We start from the raw sequence: 22,749 nt of genomic DNA on the forward strand, positions 1-22,749 counted from the left end.
AGACATAATATCTGGGAGGCGAGTGGGCATTTCCTGATAAAGAAAGAAAAGAGTTAATCTTGGCACTGAACATAGGGGGTATTCAGCGGGTTCTTACAAGTTCTGGAGAACCCGTGGCGGAACTTTTGAGTAGTTTGGAGAACCGGTAAATACCACCTCTGGCTGGCCCCACCCCCATCTATTCTCTGCCTCCTGAGTCCCAGCTGATCAGAAGGAAATGGGAAATTTGCAATAACCTTCCCCCTGGAGTAGGGAGTGAAAGGAGATTTTACAGTATCCTTCACCTGCCATGCCCACCGAGCCACACCCACAGAACCAGTAGTAAAATTTTTGAATCCCACCACTTGCATTGAGGCCAACATAAAATAGGATGGCAGACTTTTGAGCTGCCTCACCCTCTGAGGGAAAAGGCCCATTAACCCAGCCATTTATTTATTTATTTATTTTTCAGGATTTTTCAGAAAAGCAGCGAGCTTCAGGCCTACCCATTAGATTACTTGACAAGATTTTTCCTCCTCCTAGCTTGATCCTTGACTCTTGGTTTTGCTTAACCAGCAAATCCTGATGGGAATTCTTAATTGGGTTCCTTTGAACCTTGAAGCAGCTGTGCATACATATGTTGGGCAACTCTCCATTTGCTTTTTTAAAGGGTCTGCTTGACTCACGCATGACTAAGTGAGTTGCGTTGGGACTGATATCAATTGAGGGAGCCTCACTGCAGATCTCATTCACAAATCTTGTTCTTGTCTACACATTAGAGACTGTTGCTATAACAATCAGTCACTAGGCAACCGAGAACCCCCTTTGTTTCCTACACACTCCTTGTTCTCCCTCTTTTCCCCTTTCCCTTCCAAAAGGAGCAAAACGCATGGCAAGGCATTTCTAGCCACTGACTTTCCCCAGCTGTACCCTTTTAAAAGCTGAGCTGACTCATGTTTTCTGCCATAACAATGACTTTCTTCTTCATAAACAATACTAATCCTCCCACATCCTCCAACAAACTGAAGTTGGAGGTTTCTGGGCAACTCCAAGGAATATTGATTAATTATCTATGCACACTCACAAATCTTTAGGATGGAGTGGAGTGTAGAAATGACAAAGACTGCAGTTCACAGGGAAAAGTGTGAAATAAACATGGGCCTTAGGCAGACAACAATCCTTGTGGGTTTTGTTCAATAATGTGGAGTCATTTCCCCTAATAATCTCCCAAACTTGTTGAGACTGTGATACCAAGAGTTTCCCAAAAATGGAAGAGGTCTGGTGTCGATGGACCTGGAATGAAAAAGAAGACATGTTCATAGTCGCATTTAACCATGGGATTATTTTAATACAGGTAGTCCTTGATTTACAACAGTTCATTTAGTGGATGCTGCAGTGTTCTAGGGTCATGTGATCCCCTTTTGCGATGTTCTAACAAAAACAGAGTCAATGGGGAAGCCAGATTCACTTAACAACTGGGTTGCTAACTTAACAACTGCAGCAATTCACTTAACAACATTGTCAAGAAAGGTCTTAAAATTAGACAAAATCCACTTAACAACTGGCCTTGCTTATCAACAGAAATGTTGGGCTGAAGTGTGGTCATAAGTCTAGGATTATCTGTAGTCCCAAATTTTCCCCTTAGCTCCATGACATTGGTTTATCTCTTCCCTAGGCCATGGCTGTGGAGATTCTCAGCCATCCTGGTCATGGTTGTCCCCAAGGTGTTTTTTCAAGAGGCAACTGGACTTTTTTTTTTCTTTGAAGACGTTTCGCTTCTCATCTGAGAATCTCATCTCATTTAGAGCTGAAGAAGCTTCTTGGATGAGAAGTGAAACTTCTTCAAAGAAAAACAAGGAAGTCCAGTGGCCTCTTGAAAAAAAGCACCTTTGGGTTCCCCAGGCCATCAGTGAGACAACCATACAAGTCAAAATTAGATGTCCTGATCTACAGCAGTACTTCTTCCTCTACCATTACCATACTATCCAAGGTCAGCCTCAAGATGTGTAACATTTGTGACACTTTAGCCACCCATTACTCTGAAGGGTAAAATTAGGGAATTTTAATAGATACGATTGGAGGTGTGTTTGGGGGAGTGCTCCATTTTTTTAAGGACCATCTCTAAACATCTACATGTTGTTACTGCTTCTAAAATTCCTCCCAACATCCATTTTTGCCAGAAAGTATTTGAAACAAGCTACAGGGATTCCTAAACTCAGCCTCCACATGGATTACTACCTCAACTGCTAGAATTCCCAGTCCCTAACATCAATGCTATGAATTCTGGGAACTGTAGTTCCAGTATTTCTGGATATCAATAGAATGGGAAAAACCAGCATTCTCTGTGGCAAATTGTATCATGAGCCTTGAAACAGTGATGTATTCCTTCTTTTGTTTCCTCTATCTTCATTTGTTTCCCCCTTGCGTCTGTTGTTGACTTTGTTAAGCATTTTGGGGTCATTAGCCTATTTGCTTGCTGTGCATGTTGATGGTGCCTTGAAAATAAATTATTATTTTAAAAAAATCACTGGCTTCATATGCAACCCATCTTTGCTTATTAACTATGTATCAAGCTTGTTCCCAAAAGAATATGTTACTAATTTGGATATTTTTCAAGGAAATGGAAGGACGACTAAATTTGTAGTTCATTATTCCCCCCCACTCTCTCACTCTGCTTTAACATTTGCCAGATCTTTCTTAGAGGTTTCTTCCTTTTCTTTCCTTGTTAATGATGTGTACCAGTTGATATGAAATATGACCATCTGTGTCTTCATCGAAGTGAGAAAACTTTACTCAGTGTGTGTGGCATGTTAACATGAATTTATTTGGGGTTGTCAGATCAGAGCCTCACATATCAGTGGCTTTGCACAAGAAGGCAAGATTGTGCAGAATTTCCTCTTCAGATGATTCTTTCTTAAATGAGCGAAGCTGTTAATTCCAAATTCTTCTTTGTTAGATCGGGTGAAAGGATGAGGCAGACTCAGGCCTCAGTAACAAACAGCTCATTATTCAGTGACAACTATATACAATCCAGCAAAGACTCTGTCTGGCAGCAGCCCTTTTATAGGGAGCTGTCAGACCCTTCGACCAATCAGATTTGAATACTGTTCCCACCGGAACAGAGGGCCTTGGTGGAAACTACTATACTGATTGTCAGTATGTAACATTCTTCCTTTATGCATGGAAGATTTATCCATTTATTGTAGTATAAGGTTTTGAGAATCGCAGCTAACATTACCAAATGCATGCCGTATGAACTTGAGAGGAACATTGCATATCATATATAGACACTGTTGTTGGGAGTGGGGAGAAGTAGAAGGAGAAACAACACAGATAGTTCTTGACTTATGACAATTGAGCCCAAAATTTATGTTGCTAAGCAAGGTGACTTTTGCCCCATTTTAGCAATAGCAATGGCACTACTTAGACTTATATACCACTTTGCACTGCTTTACAACCCTCTCTAAGATGTTTATAGAGTCGCGTGCCCTGACAAATGGCTCCACGTGCCACTATTGCGCGCAACAATCTTGGTCCTCATTTTACCCACCTCGGAAGGATGGAAGGTTGAGTCAAACTTTAGCCTGGTGAGATTTGAACTGCCAAATTGCAGTCAGCCGGCAGTCAGCAGAAGTAGCCTACAATACAGTGCTCTAACCAGTGCACCACTGTGGCTCTTTACAACCTTTATTGCCACAGTTGCTAAGTGAATCACTGCAGTTGTTAAGTTAGTTAGATGGTTGTTAGTAAAATCTGGCTTCCCCATTGACTTTGCTTATCAGAAAGTCCTAAAAGGTCATCAAATAACTCCAGGACTTTGCAGCTGTCATAAATATAAGTCAGTTGCCAATCATTTGAATTTTGAACATGTGACCATGGGGATGCTGCAATGGTTGCGTGAAAAACAATGAGACTCATAAGTCATTTTTTACAATGCCCTTCTAACTTTGAATGGTCACTAAATGAACCGTGAGAAGTTGAGGATTACAGTACCTATATGAGGGGAAGTAAAAACCCAGCACTTTCGGCATGCATGAGGAAAGGAGCCTTCTCCCAACCCACTGGTAGCATCCCTGAGCAATGCAAAAGGCTTGGCACAATGAAAAATGCCTGTAGATGCCACTGCCTGAATGATGGGAGGAGAGCACATTTTGCTACCTGTGTATATTGGGTACCATATTTGGTACTGCAGGGAGAATGGTCTTACAAGGGACAATGCACAATGCATAAGGAAGGTACAGTCCTCATTCTGTCAGATGGAATTCCTGTAAGTGTAGGGATGCTTCCATTCAAGTAACTGGCTACAATGCAGAAATGGTTTTGCCATTTCCTATAGGTGCAGGACTTGATGAAATAGAGCTGTACAATAGTTTGCTTTAAGGGGAAGATTTAATAGCTCGGCTATCAAGGGAGCTGTTGAGCACATCTAGTCCAGATCACACCCCATTAAGTTCTTGCTTCATGGTTAAGTGAATGGTTTAATTGGATCAGGCTGACTGTCAAACACGGTATGATTAGAGCTCCAAAAAATATATCAGTTGAGTGTTCCTACCGACATTGTTCATTGGATCATAATGATCTTTCTTTTAACTGCAATGAAGTACAAAGCACAAGAACAACGGAAGTAGCTGTTTGTCCTTCAATTTATTGCTGAACTTTAATAATACAAGCTGTATAAAAATATTTTACAGAAAGCAAAATCACAATGAAACTTGAGATTAAAACATAACAAGGGGGCAATAGAACAGATACAACCCACCACTCCTGTGGGGTTTTATTTTTTATTTTTGGTTTTTAGTTACAAATAGGTGAGCGAGCAGTTTAGTCATGTGTTAAAATATGAGCAGTAAAGCTGCTTTCCGTTTAGGTCTATGACTCTGTGACTGAATCAAGCAGGCATGACTACCTGCAACCCAGGCTGAATGTTTACCATGCCTCCCTTGGAAATACATGTTCATTCTGACTTCCTTGCCATCCAAAGAAACCTTAATCCCAGTTTTTCTTTAAACAAAAAAACAAAACTAGTCCTCACAATTTTGAAGATGGGTACCTGAAAATGTGTTGACAAAAAAATGTTCAGAAAGGAAGATGCAATAAAAAGGGTGCATAAATGTATCCTAAAACTCTTCATGAAGAAAAGGACTTTCCTAATTAGTATACTCTAAATCAGTGTTTCTCAACCTTGGCAACTTGAAGATGTATGGACTTCAACTCCCAGAATTCTGGGTGTTGAAGTCCACATATCTTTAAGCTGCCAAGCTTGAGAAACACTGCTATAAATAATAAGCACAATAAATTGCAATCCATAGTAATTTTTTTTTTAAAAAAATCAGATAACTGGAGTCTCAGGAATGTGGTCATTATATACCCTATCAATAGACCGGTACTTTTTGTGTTGGAGAAAATGAAATGCAAGTTACGTTATGCTTATAATTATTCAGCTTGTGTTGTATGTATCATCATTTCTGTTCTTTCCTGATATCAGTTGTCATCAAATGTTGACAAAGAACGTGGAATGTAAAATATATCAAAACCCAGTCTACTGTTATTGAGCTTCTCTCCATCCCCCTCCCAAAATCTCACTGTCTCTTAATTAATTCAGCAGCTTTGAAGGATTTCAGTGAATCACCAAGCGCCACTTGGAATTGCTATTGAAAAATGAGGATTAGCATCAGGTAACACCCCAAAGACGAAATTAAGAACACTGTCTCAGTATTCATGTTTGAGGTTTTGTGTGTGACCCCTTAACATTATGCCATTGAATTACAGCTGCTACTTGTCTAGTATGAGAAGATCCTGTCCTCCTTGTGGGCTTCCGAGAAATATCTGGCTGACCACTGTGTGAACAGGAGGCTGGACTTTATCTGATCAGATGGAGCTCTTCTCAAGTGACACCAAAGATTTCTAAGTTTCCAAATCCGTAGACCAAATTAATGAACTCTATACATCCGAATTAAAAGAATCACCCCTCCAAATGGTACATTTGGCTTAAAATAATTATTTGCTTCTGCTTCCAAGTCATCAACATGTTTCACAAGCAGGAATTCCAAACTAACTTTTAAAATAAACTGTCCTAAGAAGCAACCCAACATGGGGAAATGTCAAAATTCTCAGCCTCTCATAGGCCCTATGCAAGAGGACCGTAGGTTTCCCTTGGCATAATACAATTTTGGCCTAAATGAATCTATACAATTGCTCTCAGCACCTTCCTTCAACAATATGCACAATGCCCTGGAAATCCAGAGAGATGCAACAGACCAACTTATTAAATTTGTTAGATACAGGCATTCAAAAATAAACAAAATGTTTACAAGCAGGATTACTGATTGGCCAATGAAGCAGACAACAGATATTTGCAAGTTAGCACAACTGAAATTAGAGGGGGAAATGCAGTTTCTTTGCTTGTGTACTCATGTTCCTTAATCATCCAATGTAGCAAGATAAAGGATGATTCATGGATCACATCAAATAGGCACGAAGGCATCTGTGAAGGTCACGTATATTATGAGTCTATAGGACTGGTTTTTGGGGTGTCCAAAAATCACAGCATTAGAGGAAGCGGTGTTAAGTCTTTTGTCCTTGCTTGATTCTCTGGGAGAGCATAAGGGGAAGCAGCTGGTTAAGGAAAGAATTTATTTAAGAAACCCTGAGGGAGCTTCCTCACATACTGCTCTCCATAAGCACAAGAGTTTACTCAGTGAGTTCAACAGTACTTGCCTCCGTAGAATAACATTTCAGAAGGCTTCAGCCTTCTGTTTAGAAACACCACCATGGAGGTGTCTCATTTTTTGTAGAAACCAGAAAATATCATAGATCATTTCTCCTTTAAAAAACAAATCTTATAGTACAATATATATAACATCCCCCCCCCCCCCAAATACAACAGGCTAGTTAATTCCGACAATGGGTTGAAACCAACAATCAAGAAGCAGCTTTTCTATATAATCAAATGCTCTCTTTGCAGATGTTTCTAACGTGATGCATTCCAAGTAAGATGTGTAGATAGGCAGAGTCCAATCAAGCCAAAGACATATGCATCTTCTCAAATCCTAGGACCGCTAATGTGTGAGGAAAAACAGAGATTCTCAAAGGGTGGATTATGAACCTCTGGAGTGGGGGAAGTGGGCGGGGGGGGGGTTTACAGCATTTTTAGTTGATCATACTTGCCTAGACAAAGCAGGAGGGCTGTCAATGCTAATTTATGATTTGCCTGAGAGAAAAGCCCAGGACAGCTAAACATGTGGATCTAGCCAACCGTCAGCAGCATTTGCCAATCAAACCAGCACTGTGATTGATGCCAGCTGACAAATTCTTGCCAAGTGGTGACTTCCCACATGGCATGTAATAGAATATCTGTAATCTGGGTGTGACTATAGAAGTAAATCTCAATATTTTTATACATTATGTTCAATTTCTAGACTTTCAAAATGGAAATTTTTGATGGGTGGGAAGATAAGCGTTTAAAATGATCACTATAACCCCAGTGCTCATCCAATTAAGATTTAAGTCAAACATTTATGATGATCATGACATATCTTTTAGTAACTGGGGTATTTTTTTCTTGCCGAACTCTAACTCCTAAAAATGGATTTGAATTATTTATTTAGTTATTCAAATTCACTGATTATTTTGGGGAGGTGTAGAATCAGAACATTTGAGAACGACCGAGTAAAAACACATGTTACAGAAATGTTCTCTCTAAATTCAATGGAATTATGTTTTCTATATTAGGTATCAGTGGTGGGTTTCTATTTATTTTACTACTGGTTCTCTCGTGCGCTTGTGCGACGCTTCTGCGCATGCGCAGAAGTGTCCAGGTGGGTGGGCGGAGTCTCCCGCTCCCGCCACTACTGGTTCGCCCGATCCGGGGCGAACTGGCAGAAACTGACCTCTGTTAGATATCTATTACACGAGAAGACCGGATATTGAACAGAATAAAGGGAATAACAAATTATTATATTAAACTACTGTCTAGCAAAAGAGACATGGAAAAGTGCTTCAATTTGTCTGGATTGAACCCACAACCAATACTAACCAAATGCAAGGCATAAGTATTTTGGTATTCTTTCCATCTCAGGATCGCTATTATTCAAATAAGCCTACATTTCTCCTCCAAACACACAGATCAAAAACTAGAGGAAATGAAAAGGGAAGAAGATTTCCTCACAATGGAAAAAAAATCCATTCAAATCACAAAACATCCTCATGTGCAGTTTTTCTTTGGTATTCTTTAATGCCAAATGCATTCCAAAGTAATGAAAAGCTCTTACTAGCATGAGTTGTCTCTCCAACACCATCTGACTGTTTACATTTAAAGATGGACAATTTAAAATATTTAGTGCAAAAGTTTATAGACGCTCATCCTATAATATGTAGGCCTAAGCTGTGGTTAAGAAATAATAATGTTGAAAAAAAATGCCATTGAGTTACAATAAACTGCTTTGACTTTAGCATAATAAAACACTAATGGAAAATGCATTACGGTTGTTCACTTGGTAGACAATCCTTTGTGAGGCCTTTTGATACAATGACAGGAAGGCACTTGTCATGAAGCTTTCAGATAACTGAAGGGGAAAAAAATAATTTCCTCATATGCAGCTATGGCTGTCTTCCAGATAAACTGAGAACAAATTACTCACACAAGGCAGTTAATTGTCCAAGGCAAACCTTACGTTTCTTTAGACCAAAGTAATAATAATAATAATAATAAAAAGTTTACATGAAGTTTACAAATGTTAACACTGTAGAACTATTGCAAAACCAAAATAAATAATTTCATTCATTGAATGTTTCAGAATTACCTGTACTATCTTAAATGTATCCAGTTATTTTTTTTTAAGACAAACATCTGTAGCGGAATGCCTTTGCTTGAGAAATATATATTTGGTTAAGGCTTTAGTATGAGCAAATGGTTGCTTGCTAAATATTCTAAATCAGACACAGTAGGACAGCTTGCCAACAAGTAGCCATTATTTATATATAATTACATGAGAAAAGACCCGAATACAACAAGACCAGCATACCTACACCCGTGAAAATCTACGAAAACATACATGTAGTCTATACTACACATAAATGAATGTATAATGCAGCAAAGGAAGATGCTTAAGATAAGAATACAATGCTGCATCTGTTTTTTTTTTTAGATATTGCAGGGAAGCAAACAAAGAAGCAATATGACTGTCCTGTTGTCATTCCTTATGGTTTTAATCCATAGGAAATGAAAGAGAACTAAACACCTTATGGCTACGTTTCATGTTTACGTATACTTTACAAGAGCTTGTAAGAACATTTGATCAAGTAGTTGGATCAGCAAGAATCGCAGCTCTGTATCTAACAACAACTCTAGATTGTTGGTATTGGTATTTGATATCAATAGTTATTGATATTTTTCATCCTTTGCAGTAATTCACTGGCATAGCATGAATATTCCTGGTTCACAAATAATATTAAGCCATTAGGTGGCTGGTTGGGTTTTCTCTTAGTGACAGATATACATACCCAGCTTTAATAAGAAACAGTAGTTATAAGTCAGAAAGGGTAAATTTCACACCAAACTTAGGTAGAAACAAATGGCCACAAGGATTTACTATTGCATATAAACCAGGGATGCCAATGTCCTTACAGAAGGCAATTGCAAATCATTTGCATATTGTTGCCAAATAAATTACAATATAGGTGGCCATGGAGTCAAAGGAATTAAGCTCAACTCAAAAGACTTTTTACTTTTTATCCAAAAATGCTATTACATTTGTCAATAATTTATTTCCTAGAGTTGGTGTTTTAGAGCTTAAAAGCCAAAGCAAGGTTGCCTCACATCCTTAAAACTCTCTATAGATTAGGCAGATCAAGATAAACAAGTTGCATAAAATGATGGTATTCAACAATAACCCAGTAAGGAAATTCAAATAGGAAGTTTCTTTGGTATTTTATACTTGGCACAAAAATGACTCCAAGTTGTGGTCTGAAATCCAGGTATCTAGACAAACATTTAAGGATTAGTGATGAAAACAATTGTGAAATGAATTCAAGGATGGACATTAAAGGATAATTTGAAGTGAAACTTAAAACTGATTCATATAATAAAAGTTTTTACTTAACTTTGAGGAGTTAGGTTAGCTGCAACTAGAAAATTATTTTTGTACTTATCTCTACTACTACCCAATTCAGCTGCTTTTCATCATTTTCTTTATTTCTCTGAATCAAGCTTAGGAATATATTGACAAAAAGTTTCCATCATAACTCCTTGAATGTAGCTATGCTTTCTTGTATTGTGTAGATACATATATTGCAAATGAACTTTTATCAGTCCTACTTTCCATGCCCATTTATAAATTTGAACATTGGAACCAATCCTCAAGAAACCAACATCACATTTTAAAGTGACAATTACAATAGTTTTATTAGTTTTTATCAGTTCTTTAAGAACCTTATTGATGGAATGTGGATAAGTCTACGTATGCCTAAAAAGTAGGCATTTCTAAACAATTTGTACCATGTGAGTTACGTAGACTGATCTATAGTTTTAATTTTGCAAGGAATGAAGAAAAGAAACTACAACATATATTGGGCAGAAGAGTAAAAAATATGTTGTGGCTTCTTCTGGCAGCAAAAAATTTAGAGCAGGGCTGTCAAACTCGCGACTCACAGGCTGGATGCATCACGCGCTGGCCATGCCCCGCCCAGTTTAGCGAAGGGGGGGAAAAGTCCCGATACATTGCATGATGGTGCTGTGATGATGCAAGTTTGACATCCCTGATTTAGAGAAATAACATCTAAATGCAGAATACACTAATCCTCAATAGAAAAAAAATATACAGTTTGGCGGGAAAAACCTTATTGTACCACAAATGAAAAGAGGCTCTGAGAGTTTTGGATAATTTGATAGCTGCTAGAATAAATCAGTAAGTCCTACTCGCTTGAACCAATTAAATTACTATTCATCAAACATTTCTATGCTTAACCAATTAAGTTACTAGGATCTCACATTCCCTATGAATATAAATATGCCATCTTGTGATTTTCACCATGAGTTGAACAATTGGATAGATCTGCAAAAGTTCCACTGTTAAACCATAAAAGCAGTTTCCAAATCAAATTGAGATGATTGATTTACGTTAAAAAAAACTTTTGTTATTTGTGTCGAAGGGACAGAATCTAAAATAAATCAGTTTCAAATCTGTACACCGTACAGCAAAATAGAACATATTAGCATAGAACAGTGTGGAATAGAAACCACACTCCAGCTAAAGTTAAATATTTTAGCTTTAACATTCATTTCAGAGTTTGAAATACAGGTTCAGCTCTCTTCTGTAGACGTTGTTTGGTTTTTTTTTTAAAAAAGGCTTAATTGTTGACTGCATTGCATTTTGAGTTTACATACTTTCTAGTCCAATGAAAATATGGCTTTGGTCCATCTAAAAATAGAGCAAAAATATGACAAAGCTACAACTAAAAAGCTACTTTACATTCTCACTAGAAGCTGTGCCCACAGCAGATGATTTTCATCCATTTTCCATTGCAGCAGCTTCCTTGTTGCACTTTGATGGGTTTTTAATTTTTTTAAAAAAACAACACCTGTGAATCTGTGCAGAGCGACGGTCATGCTTCTGTTTGAAAAAAAGAATAAACATAATGTTGCATACGTGGATCTGTTCCAGTTCATTTAAGGGAGGGAGGTTCAATGCTTGAGTTTTGCAAGTTTTAAAGTTTGTTTCTGGCTATGCATTGTGAAACCTAATTCATTTTTTTTTTTGGTTGAGTTGGCAATTATAAAATTCATCCAGCGTCCATAACATGCATTCATGTACACAACCACACTTTAGTTCAATAGAAGTTCCTGGACATTTTCCCCCCAATTGTCATTTCTAGTCCATGTACGCATCTTTAGACACTTCAGTAATCTACGTCAGGCACTTGCAAGGTTACATTGAGAACTGCATGATCTTTGGAGAAAAGGAAGAGAGTTTTCTTTGATGTTTACAATGAGAGGTGCTGAGTGGCTTACACAAAATTTGTCAGCTGGATGCCAGTGCATTGTTCCTGGTGTTGAACTGGTGCCTTGAGATGATCAGTTGAGGAAACAAAAGGCAGGCAGGACAAGAGAAGAATCTTAGAAGTCAGATACGGATGGATTCTGCAAAAGTTGTCTCATAAATCTCATCTTCTATGTCTGACTTCTGGCAGGGAGTCCAGAAAACTCTTTCCTGATAATTTCATTAACTGGGAAGGGAAAGAGAGAGAGAGAAAAAAAGAGAGAAAAAGAAACACAAAAGCAGAAACGTTACTGTGCAGAAAATGCGAAGGAATCTAACATCAAGCCACCTGTGTGGTTGCTGTTGAAAAGCTGGCATTCAATAATCCGTTAAGACTAGGACAATCTGGCAATGACAAGTCCCAACTGCTGGAGTGCAGCCATAAAGCCTGCTAGATGGTCTTCAGTCCATCATTATCGTTCAGCCTCAAGTAGCTTGCAAACTGTAAAGAAGATGGAAAGAAAGGGTGGAAAATATACTTTCCTGGATTCCTGGAAGGAATGGGAGTTTTCATTTCTGGTTTATTTAAAGTAATGTAATATAATAATGCAACACTTCACTGACTTTTATAAATACAGGACTGACACAGATGTAATGAACTTTGATGACTGAATCCTGTCCAGAAACTCTTGCAAGCTCATTCTCATTTTTCATGTTTTGTACCAACTATGGATCATTCAAATCATATTCTGCAGTGCCAGTCAGATTATGACTTGGTAAACTATGGTCCTGTTAACTTCATAGCTCATTTAGGTGAGAAGAGTTCCAGGCAGTGTACAAAATACCCTCAATACATTTATATTCTCCACTGTTTAATGAACATATTGGTGATTTCTCACAGTAAAACTCTGCTTGCTAGTGTATATTCCACGTGCCTATATATTGCTCAAATTTTCTTCGCTAAGCTGACATTAACTGCAAAAACTCAATGAAGCAGTTTCTGGCAGACAGTCTTGGCAAAATGTCTACGAGGTTGAAAATCTTTGGAAGTGACTAAACAACCCATTTTGCTATATATTGGATACAAAGCACCATATTGTGCAATCACCTGTAGAATATGGTATTGTTACTATTGATGTCCATGTAAAACCTACACACGTAGCACAGAAAGCAAAAGTCTAGTCAGAATATAATACTGGCTCCAGGTTAGCAAAGGAGTGAGAGAAGGGAATAACAGAGTTGGAATAGACCATGGAGGTCTTCTAATCCAACCTCCTGCTCAAGCAGGAGACTGTAACATTTTAGACAAATGGCTGTGTGGTCTCTTCTTAAATGCCTCCAGTATTGGATCACCCACAATTTCTGAAGGCAAGCTAGCCCACAGATTAATTGTTCTTATTGTAAGGAATTTTCTCCTTAGTTCTAAGGTTGGTTCTCTAATTAGTTTTCATCCATTGCTTCTTGTCCTGCCTTCAGGTTTTGCATTCTATTCTATTCTATTCTATTCTATTCTATTCTATTCTATTCTATTCTATTCTATTCTATTCTATTCTATTCTATTCTATTCTATTCTATTCTATTCTATTCTATTCTTCTAGTCTAGTCTAGTCTAGTCTAGTCTAGTCTAGTCTAGTCTAGTCTTTTGCTTCTATTCTTCCCTTGTGTGTCCAACCAAATATATATTGAGAGGGGCTGCTTTGGTATAAAATCATCAAGGGTTCAAAATTAGAGAAACATGCATTATCCTGATGGCCTTACTCTTATAATTGAAAATACAAAGGTTTGGGAAATTCTAGTAATGAAAGTCAAGGCGCACAATAAAAAAATTGGTTAACACTTAAATAGAAAACCAGACTAATGACATCATATACAACAATCACCCAGATACCCTGAAGTGGGAAATAGATTTGCTTTTTAGGATCGATTGACAACAATAAAGGAACGAGAAATGCATCATATAGAATGGTAGGTTTGCAGCGAAAGCCTTAGAAAGGATATGCATTTATATCTACAAAGGTCAGAATGCAGTGATATTCTCTCCGACATTGTATGAAAGCAGAAGTTGGACTTTGAAGAAGCAGATCAAAGGAGTACTGTATTGAAGCTTTTGAACTCTGGTGTTGGAGAAAGCGCCTAGGAATACCACGGATAACCAAGAAGACAAACAACTGAATCATAAATGAATCAATCCTGAGATTTTATTTAAGGCAAAATGTCCAGGTTCAAATTATTATATTCTGGGCACTTGTTTAGATCCAGTTCCCCTGATGACTCAAAAATGCTGGGAAAGGGGGAAGGAAAAAGAAACCATGACCGGCAGAAAAGTGGATGGATTTAATGAGAGAGGTGATGGGAGACTTGAAGAACCAGGTTGGCAAAAGGCCATCCTGGAGAAGATCTATTTATATCATCATTAAGAGCCGATAGAGATGACCCATAATTACTGTTGTTATCGTTACTACCTTGTTTTCCCAAAAATAAGACCTCCCCGGATAATAAACCCAATTGTGCTTTTGAGAGCATGAGCTAAAATAAGCCCTCCTCCAAAAATAAGCCCTCTCCTAAAATATTTAAATGCATGTGTAGCCAGTCCCCACCATTTCCTGGCAGGGAAAGGGGAGAACATGTCCCATGTGCCCCACATCAGTGGTGGGTTGCTGCCAGTTCGGCCCAGATCGGGCAAACCAGTAGTAGCGGCGTCGGGAGGCTCCGTTCACCCACCTGGACACTTCTGCGCATGCCCAAACCAGTAGTAAAGCAGGTTTTCGAAGGGAGCAGTAAATACAAGCAAAACACAAGCAGTTTCACTTTCATTTCTCGTCTAAGCCAGGCTCCTTCCTGTCTCCTTGTTGCTCACACAGCAAATTTCAGAGTCCAAAAGCCCTCATCGGCTGACTTAGTTGCTATGCCTATTCATTGGCTGACCTTGTTACCATGTGTCACCTGAATACCATGGATGCTGGTAGACAGAAGCAGAATTTTTCTTATTATTATTTTCCTCCCCAAAAACTAAGGTGCATCTTATACTCCAGAGCGTCTTATACTCCGAAAAATACAGTACTATAAATCGGGATTGTTCAAAGGTAGCAGCTGTATTTTCCCAGGGCCCTGGAGCTACTTCCAGAAGGTACTGTGATTGCTGATGATTGGGATAGCTCTAGAAAAGTGATTAGATATGTTCATAGAAAATAAAGTTTTAATGGCTGTTAGTTATTATGATTATACACTAGACCTGCAGTGTGTTTCTGAATGCCGGTTGTTGAGAAAAAAAGAATGAAAGAGATACCATATTTTTCGGACTATAAGACACACCGGTGTATAAGACACACAAGATTTCAAAAAGGTAAATAAGAAAAAAAAAGTTTTTGTCCTCCCCGGCCCCCAGGAGCACTCTGCAGGCTTCAGCAGAGCTGGGGGAAGGCAAAAATGCCCCGGGTTTTGTGGAAAATGTCCTGTTTTTCGCAAAAATGGAGGCATTTTCCCCTTCCCCCAGCCCTGCTGAAGCCTGTAGAGTGATGTTGGGGGCTGGAGGAAGGGAAAAATGCCTGTTTTTGTGAAAAATGGCCTGTTTTTCGCCCATTTTTGGCAAAAATGGCATGCAGGGACAGGGCTTTGGGAGGCCAAAAATGGCTGTATTCGATGTATAAGACGCACCAACATTTCCACGCTCTTTTAGGGAGGAAAACGGTGCGACTTATATGCCAAAAATACGGTATTTGTTGGGCTGTGAAAATTGCAAGGGACTGCTTTGTTACTTTGACAAAGATTCAGATGAAGCACCTTCCAAAACTGTTTCGCCAAGCAACACAGCTCCTTTGTTTCTAAGAGAAAAATGAAATCGTTGTGTTGTTGCTGGTCTCCTAATTCTCTTTACCTCATCCCCAGCTTTCTCTGGCCTTTTCCCCATATCCAGAACACTCTGTACCACTATCTATTCCAGAATAATAAATTCCAGAATACAATACATTGACTCTGTAAGGGGCAAGGACATTCTGGCAAATTTTGGGAACGTCACAGTGGAGACTGGAATGTTCTGGAATCAGACTCTGAGGTTGTATACTGTACATTCTGGCCTCAGCAAGCATGAAAATGAACTGAAAGGATCATTGGTACTTCAAGATGGCCTTAGATCAGAGATGGGCAACTCTGGCTTTACGGCCTATGGACTTCAATTCCCAGAACTCCTAAGTCAGCTGCCTCAGGAATTCTGGGAGTTGAAGTCCACTAGTCATAAAGTTGGCTGGTTGGGAATTCTCAGTATTTAAGTCCACAAGTCATAACGTTGCCATAGTTGCCCACCCCAAACTTGGATATCTCTGTGGTGGAATTTGATGCAATCATCTGAAGGAATAATGGCCACGCAAAATTCTCCCTATAATAGCATGACCACATTTGGGCCAGTCTGGTGACTCAAAAGCTCTGCTTGCTTCAAACACAGGTATTCCTTGACTTACGACAGTAACTAAGCTCAAAATTATGGTTACAATTCATGCTCGTCATTAAGTGTGTTACCTATGACAGTGATGGCGAACCTTTTTCTTACGGTGTGTTAAAATTGTCTCCCCGCCCACCTGTGTATGTGCATGCAACCCTCCCCTCTCGCATATGCACGTGCGACCCCTCCCCAGGCTCCGGAGGCTTTCCTGAAGTCTGGGGATGGCGAAAACGGCTTTCCCTGGCTCTCTGGAAGCCAGAAATGGATTGTTCCCAAACTTCCGGTTGGGCTGTTGGGGCCATTTCTCGCCCTCCCTGGGCTTCAGCAAAGCCTGACGGCTGGCATGCCACCAAATATGGCTCCGCATACCACCTGTGCCACACCTGCCATAGGTTCACCATTATGGCCCTATGAGGTTTTGCAACCTTTCTGCGGCAGTTGTTAAGTGAATCACTGGGGATGTTAAGCAAATATAACAGTTGTTAAATGAATCTATTGCCTGTAATGGTTGTTTCTTTTGCAGAAATAGGAAATAAGTGCTAGTTTATAGCAAAAAAAAATTATGTAAATTGTGGTCACGTGACTGCTGGACAGTGCAAACGACTGCAAATGCGGATCAGCTGCCCAAAATGTGATCGTGTGAACCCAGGGGAGGGTCAGAACTTTGAATCTGGATCACACATAACCCTGAGGAGGTCAACCGTAACTCCAAACAATTGCTAAGCAACTGGTTGTATTTTGAGGATTACCTGGACTCAATCTGGGCAGGTCATAACACACATTTTCAAGTTGTAATGGTTATTAAGAACATTGCTTGTTCTATAGATTTTGTAATTGTTCAGTACATTACGTATGACCTGTTGTACTGTAAATAGAAAGAGGGAAACACATAGAGGATGCAAACTGGGATTGAGCTTTCTCAATTAAAAACAACAACTCTGAAAACTACAGATCTAACACAACAATGCACTTTTAAAGATTTTAACCATGGTTGAAAATATTTTTTTAAAAAAACCAATGAACTCAAAAATATTCTAAGCTTTTCTCTTACAACTATCTTGGGGGGGGGGGCATTTTAGACATTGTTCTTATCCATACTTGTTGATGAGATTGTGTAATTAATATACAATCTTGTTCCTCAAACATCGTCAATGCATCTTATCCTGTTGGGGTTATGTTGCTAAGTGCTCAAAGCATTTAATCAATATGCAGGATGTGTGACATCTAATTAATTGTTGGTTTTTAAAACAAGGCTAGGCCTTAATTGAAATTGCTGGCTTCTAAAGTCTGGCAATGTCTTGGAATTGCCAGCAGGGGGTGATATGGATCTAGTTTCAGAAGAAACCCTGACTGAAGACTATATACCTTTTTTTTTCTTCTCTTTTTAAATAGGCTTCCTGTTTTCTTTACCCAGGAAATGAGAAGAGCAGATCTTCAATGGAAAGTTTTTGGTCTTTTGAAATGCTAAAAATAGGATTTAGGTAAAAAACAAAAAAGGTGAGCAGCAACCTTAAGGAGGGAATGGTGGATCATTTCCTTCGTGTAAACAAGTAGGATGACATTACAAGCTGTTTTATTTATCAGCACATTTGTGTTCGCAGGGTTAAATCCTGAGAATGAAAAAAAAAAAAAGCCCTATGCATGGTAAGGACATTTCCTTTTTATTTAAAGACATCAACCTGTTTGGAAATGAGACATTTTTCCTGTTCGAAAGCAGCGGGACAGCCAAAACGGGACTGGCTGGCACTGAGGGAAGTGTTCATTTATATGTATTGAGAAGCAGCAGATGCAAAATAGATCATGATCTGAAGGAGTAAAAGCTCTCTGAATTAATTGTACTGAGCTTAATGAGCCAAAAATCTCATGGTACAGGCAGTCCCCGACTCGCAACAGTAAGTAACTTCGTTCCTAGTTACAATGGCACTGAAAAATGACCGTTTTTCACCCTTATGACTGTTATGGCAGTATTCCAGAGGTGGTATTCAGCAGGTTCTGACCAGTTCTGGAGAACCGGTAGTGGAAATTTTGAGCAGTTTGGAGAACCGGTAAATACCACCTCTGACGGGCCCTGCCCCCATCTATTCTCTGCCTCCTGAGTCCCAGCTGATTGGGAGGGAATGGGGATTTTGCAGTATCCTTCCCCTGCCATGGCCACAGAACCGGTATTAAAAAAGTTTTTTTGAATCCCACCACTGCAGTATTCCCATCGATTCCATGAACAAAATTCAGACGCTTGGCAACAGTTGGCAATTTATGGCAGTTGCAGTGTCCCAGGGTCATAAGTGATCCCAAACTCAATGGGAAATGAAACAAACAAAACATTCAAAAGTAATAATATTTATGTGGTTACTTACCAAGCACAGCTAAATTAAGTCAAAATGGCACCACTCTAGATGCTATATATAATGTGCTATATAAACTCTGCCTGATTTTTTTAAAAAATATGCGTGGCGTATGAAAAAGGGGGGCAGAATTTCAATTGCATCTAAGTCGGCAGCCTTTTGATTTTCTTTTATTTATTTTTTACCTTATCCTATGAGCCTTGAAAAGTTATTAGCCTGCAAAAACTAGAGCATCAGAACATGATGGTCTTTAAAGAGGCTGGTGGCATGCATTTCCACAGTAGGGCAGAGAATCAGAATGGGCAAACATGTTCATTTCAAGAGGCAAGATTTCCATCAATCATTTTTGTCAAGCCCTCAACTTCCGTTTACTGAACGTGAGAATGTGTGTGTGTGTTTTTTTAAAAAAAGTTTGCTTTAAAGATTGCAGCTTGGAAAACAGGTCCCTGTCTGCATTTGTGTTTGCAATGTTGTCTGATGCACTTGGGTTTCCACAAATTTCCTGTAATTTTTTTTCGATATGGATAGTTTATTTCAAAATAAATTCTTTAATATATACTTTTCTACAGATTGGCAAATTGCATTGGAAAAGTCTCACTGGATGGCTATGTAAGACAGACATTCAGAAAGACAATAGATAATAGGATAATGGATGGGCAGACAGACAGACAGACACTAGATAATTCATTAAGGAAGCCAATGCTGGTGTAATTAATGTTGGTGCTGTTATAAACTCAGAATCCAGTCCTAGAAATGCAGATTATCTCAGGCTACAAACAAAAGTTTGTTTTGTTTTTTGACTTTCTTTAAGTAAAAACTTTCCTCAAGGGAAGCTTGTATTTATTTGGTGACCACATGAGCTTCATGTAGTTTTCTTGGCCATAATATAGAAACAAGATTTTTCATTTCCTCCTCTCAATACTGTACTGTATTTTTTAGATTTCCCAGTGGGGCTTCTTGGTGGTCTCTTGAGCAAATATTATCTACGACTGACGCAATTTAGGACTTTCTGAAATCTGATTAATCAGACTGTTTATCATTGCTTCTTGTCCTGCCTTCAGGTGCCTTGGAGAATAGCTTGACTCCCTCTTCTTTGTGGCAACCCTTGAGATATTGGAACACTGCTATCATGTCTCCCCTAGTCCTTCTTTCTCTTAAGCTAGACATACCCAGTTCCTGCAACCGTTCTTCATATGTTTTAGTCTCCAGTCCCCTAATCATCTTTTTTGCTCTTCTCTGCACTCTTTCTAGAGTCTCCACATCTTTTCTACATCGTGGTGACCAAAACTGAATGCAGTATTCCAAGTGTGGTCTTACCAAGGCATTATAAAGTGGTATTAACACTTTACATGATCTTGAGTCTATCCAGTGGTGGGTTGCAGGCGGTACGACCCGGTACGTGCGTACCGGAGCCAGCCAGGAACACTCGATACCGTTCCGGTACGGTGCTCCGGAGGGCCCACCTGACTGCCCGAGCTCCTTACTGGTGCTTAAAGGCTTCTGCACTTCCACGCAGGTGCATACAGCGCTTGCGCGATGTTCCGTGAAGCAGCTGGAGCGTTGCGGAGCATCCCGGAGGTGCTAAGACACGTGCGCACGCAGCTCGTATCCATGAGGATGCTGCTGGCCCCGTTCCAACCGTACCAGTTGGCACGGGATTTGAAACCTACCACTGATTCTATCCCTCTGTTTATGCAGCCTAGAACCGTGTTGGCTTTTTTTTTTGGCAGCTGCAGCACAATGCTGGCTCCTATTTCGCTTTAGCACTAATTGTGAATGGCACCTCTAAGTCAACTATATTACTACTTGTGTGGTTTTTCGGGGTGTGTGTGAGAAATCTTGATGCTTTTTAACCTGCTGCACATTCATGTCAGTCTCTCTTGTCTCAGTGGTCTTAATATCAGATAAACAACTGCTCCAGACTCACTTTTTCCAAATCCGTTCATATTTCTTTGTACTTTTGATGATTGCACAGCTGATATCTAGAGCTTATTATGACTCATTCTGCTTTTGCAAGAGAGGGGAATGGGGAGATGGTGGTAAATAGTCCAAAAATTCCTGAGGCCTGAATACTGCGCTTTGATTCTTGTAAATATCTAATAAAAATGTGCCCTCTTGTAGCCAAATGGCTGGGAAGACATTCAAAAGATTAAGATAATCAGAGGTTTAGATAATGGGGAGTGCTTGTGTACATAGAATTACACTGTTGTGGGCAGCATATTATTTTTAATTGGTATAAGTTTACTTTGATCACATGAGTTTTAAAAACAGTATTCACTACATGAACATTGAACTAATGGCATATAATAATATGTAAGAGAATAGCATTAGGCATATATTGCTGTAACTCTTGTTATCAATTGCATAATGCTTCTGTGTCCCACTATTAAGATTCATCTCACTGGTTATTTTTTCTCCAAGGTTTTTTATTTTTTAATACAAATTATATATATATTATAGGAACAAAGAGTTGTCCGGGTCTTTTCTTTTACATCCTCTCAATTACATAGTCCTTTTTACATCATAGTTTTGTTTTCATTTTCAGCCAAATTATTCTTTTCCATTATTTTCCATCTTTATTGTTATTTTTTCTTAATATATAAACAATATCTTCAACTGTCCTTTCAAAGTTACGCCAAATTTTCATTTCTTGTTTTCTCCATCGGTATATTTTGCTATAAATAGCTTACATCCTCTAATTCAATTTAAGCATAGAGAGCATTTCTTTCAATTTTTTTCTACCATTAACGATATACGTTCATTTCTTTATTTCTATATTCTTAATTAGTTATGTAACAATTAACAGATTCTGAAAGCGGAGGTGTACTCAAGAACAGCCTGTGTAGTAGAATGCAGCCCACAAGTCAATCCCTGTGCCCTGCATTTGTTTTGGCATTTGAAGTACAGCTGCATTTACTTGTAGATGGAATACTTTTTGATGGAATAACCAATGTAGCTTCAACCACAACCTTGGAGAATAACCTTAATCTCTTCAACACAAGATACTGGGAGTTTATATATTGCAGGTAGTCCTTGACCTATGGCCACAATTGATGGCCCAACATTTCTGTTGCTAAGTGAGACATTTGTTAAGTGAGCTTTGCCCCATTGGACGACCTTTCTTGCTACAGATGTTAAGTGAATCACTGCATTATTAGTAACACGGTTAAGTGAATTGGGCTTTCCCATTGACTTTGCTTGCCAGAGGTTGCAGAAGGTGATCACATGACCCCATAGCACTGCCACCATCATGCCCATGAGTCAATTTCCTAGTGCCTAAATTTTGATCACATGACCATAGGATTGTAAATGTAGTTGTAAATATGAAAAACGGTCATAAGTCACTTTTTTCAGTGATATTGTAACTTCAGATGGTCACTAAATGAACCGATGTAAGTTGGGAAGTACCTATATTACCTGATTGTGATAATAAGAGTGTCAGGCCTGCAGCCATCTGTTCTCTTGGGTCTTTGATCTGCCACACTTTCTATTATTATGCTATGGATTTTCTATTGTGGGAAAAGGGGAGGGGGGATTGTAAGGAGTAACATACTATGTAGTCACAACAAAATTCTTTCTAGAAAGCCAAGGTCATCCTTTGTCTCTGCACCTCTGCACCTGACTGGAATTGGATGGGTGGAACCAGTATGGCAGTGGGAGATTGGACCATGTGATGGACTTGTGGGTGTGGGGGCAAGATCTTGAACTTCCAACTGAGTAGGGAAAACCGGGAAGTTTTCAGATTTGGGTTTCCCCAGATGTGCCAACATGGCTGTCTTAATAAATTGGAACTTTGAGCAATACTTTGCCTTGGACTCTGATTTACTTTTGGATGCTATTTGGAACCCTGACAAAGAGTTTCTCTTGTTCTAACCTGGCTGACTTCCAGGTACCTTGAGCTCAGTTCCTAGAATTCTACAGCCAGATACCCATTGCATAGAATTCTGGGAAATGAAGTCAATGGCTTTAAGGTTGAGAAAGAGAACACTGCAAGGTTTAAATTGGTAGATTTCATCCT

The 22,749-nt window shown here is 39.1% G+C and overlaps 1 protein-coding gene across 4 annotated transcripts in view; it reads right to left on the reverse strand.

Moving 5' to 3' along the window:
- Nucleotides 1–517: 517 nt before the first annotated feature.
- The window catches only part of NFATC2 (nuclear factor of activated T cells 2), a 173,663-nt gene continuing 151,431 nt past the window's right edge, over nucleotides 518–22,749 (reverse strand). For 2 of the 4 annotated variants that reach the window (XM_081949660.1, XM_081949663.1), the window contains one exon: nucleotides 518–1,272. In XM_081949660.1, coding sequence (XP_081805786.1) covers nucleotides 1,196–1,272 — 77 coding nt within the window. In that variant the 3' untranslated portion in view covers nucleotides 518–1,195. Of the gene's footprint in view, nucleotides 1,273–4,611; nucleotides 12,202–22,749 lie in introns of those variants that run through there. The other 2 variants (XM_081949661.1, XM_081949662.1) reach the window with 1 other exon arrangement.

Source organism: Natrix helvetica, assembly GCF_964273705.1.
Source record: "Natrix helvetica genome assembly, chromosome: 3".
In the NCBI taxonomy this organism is placed as follows: domain Eukaryota; kingdom Metazoa; phylum Chordata; class Lepidosauria; order Squamata; family Natricidae; genus Natrix; species Natrix helvetica.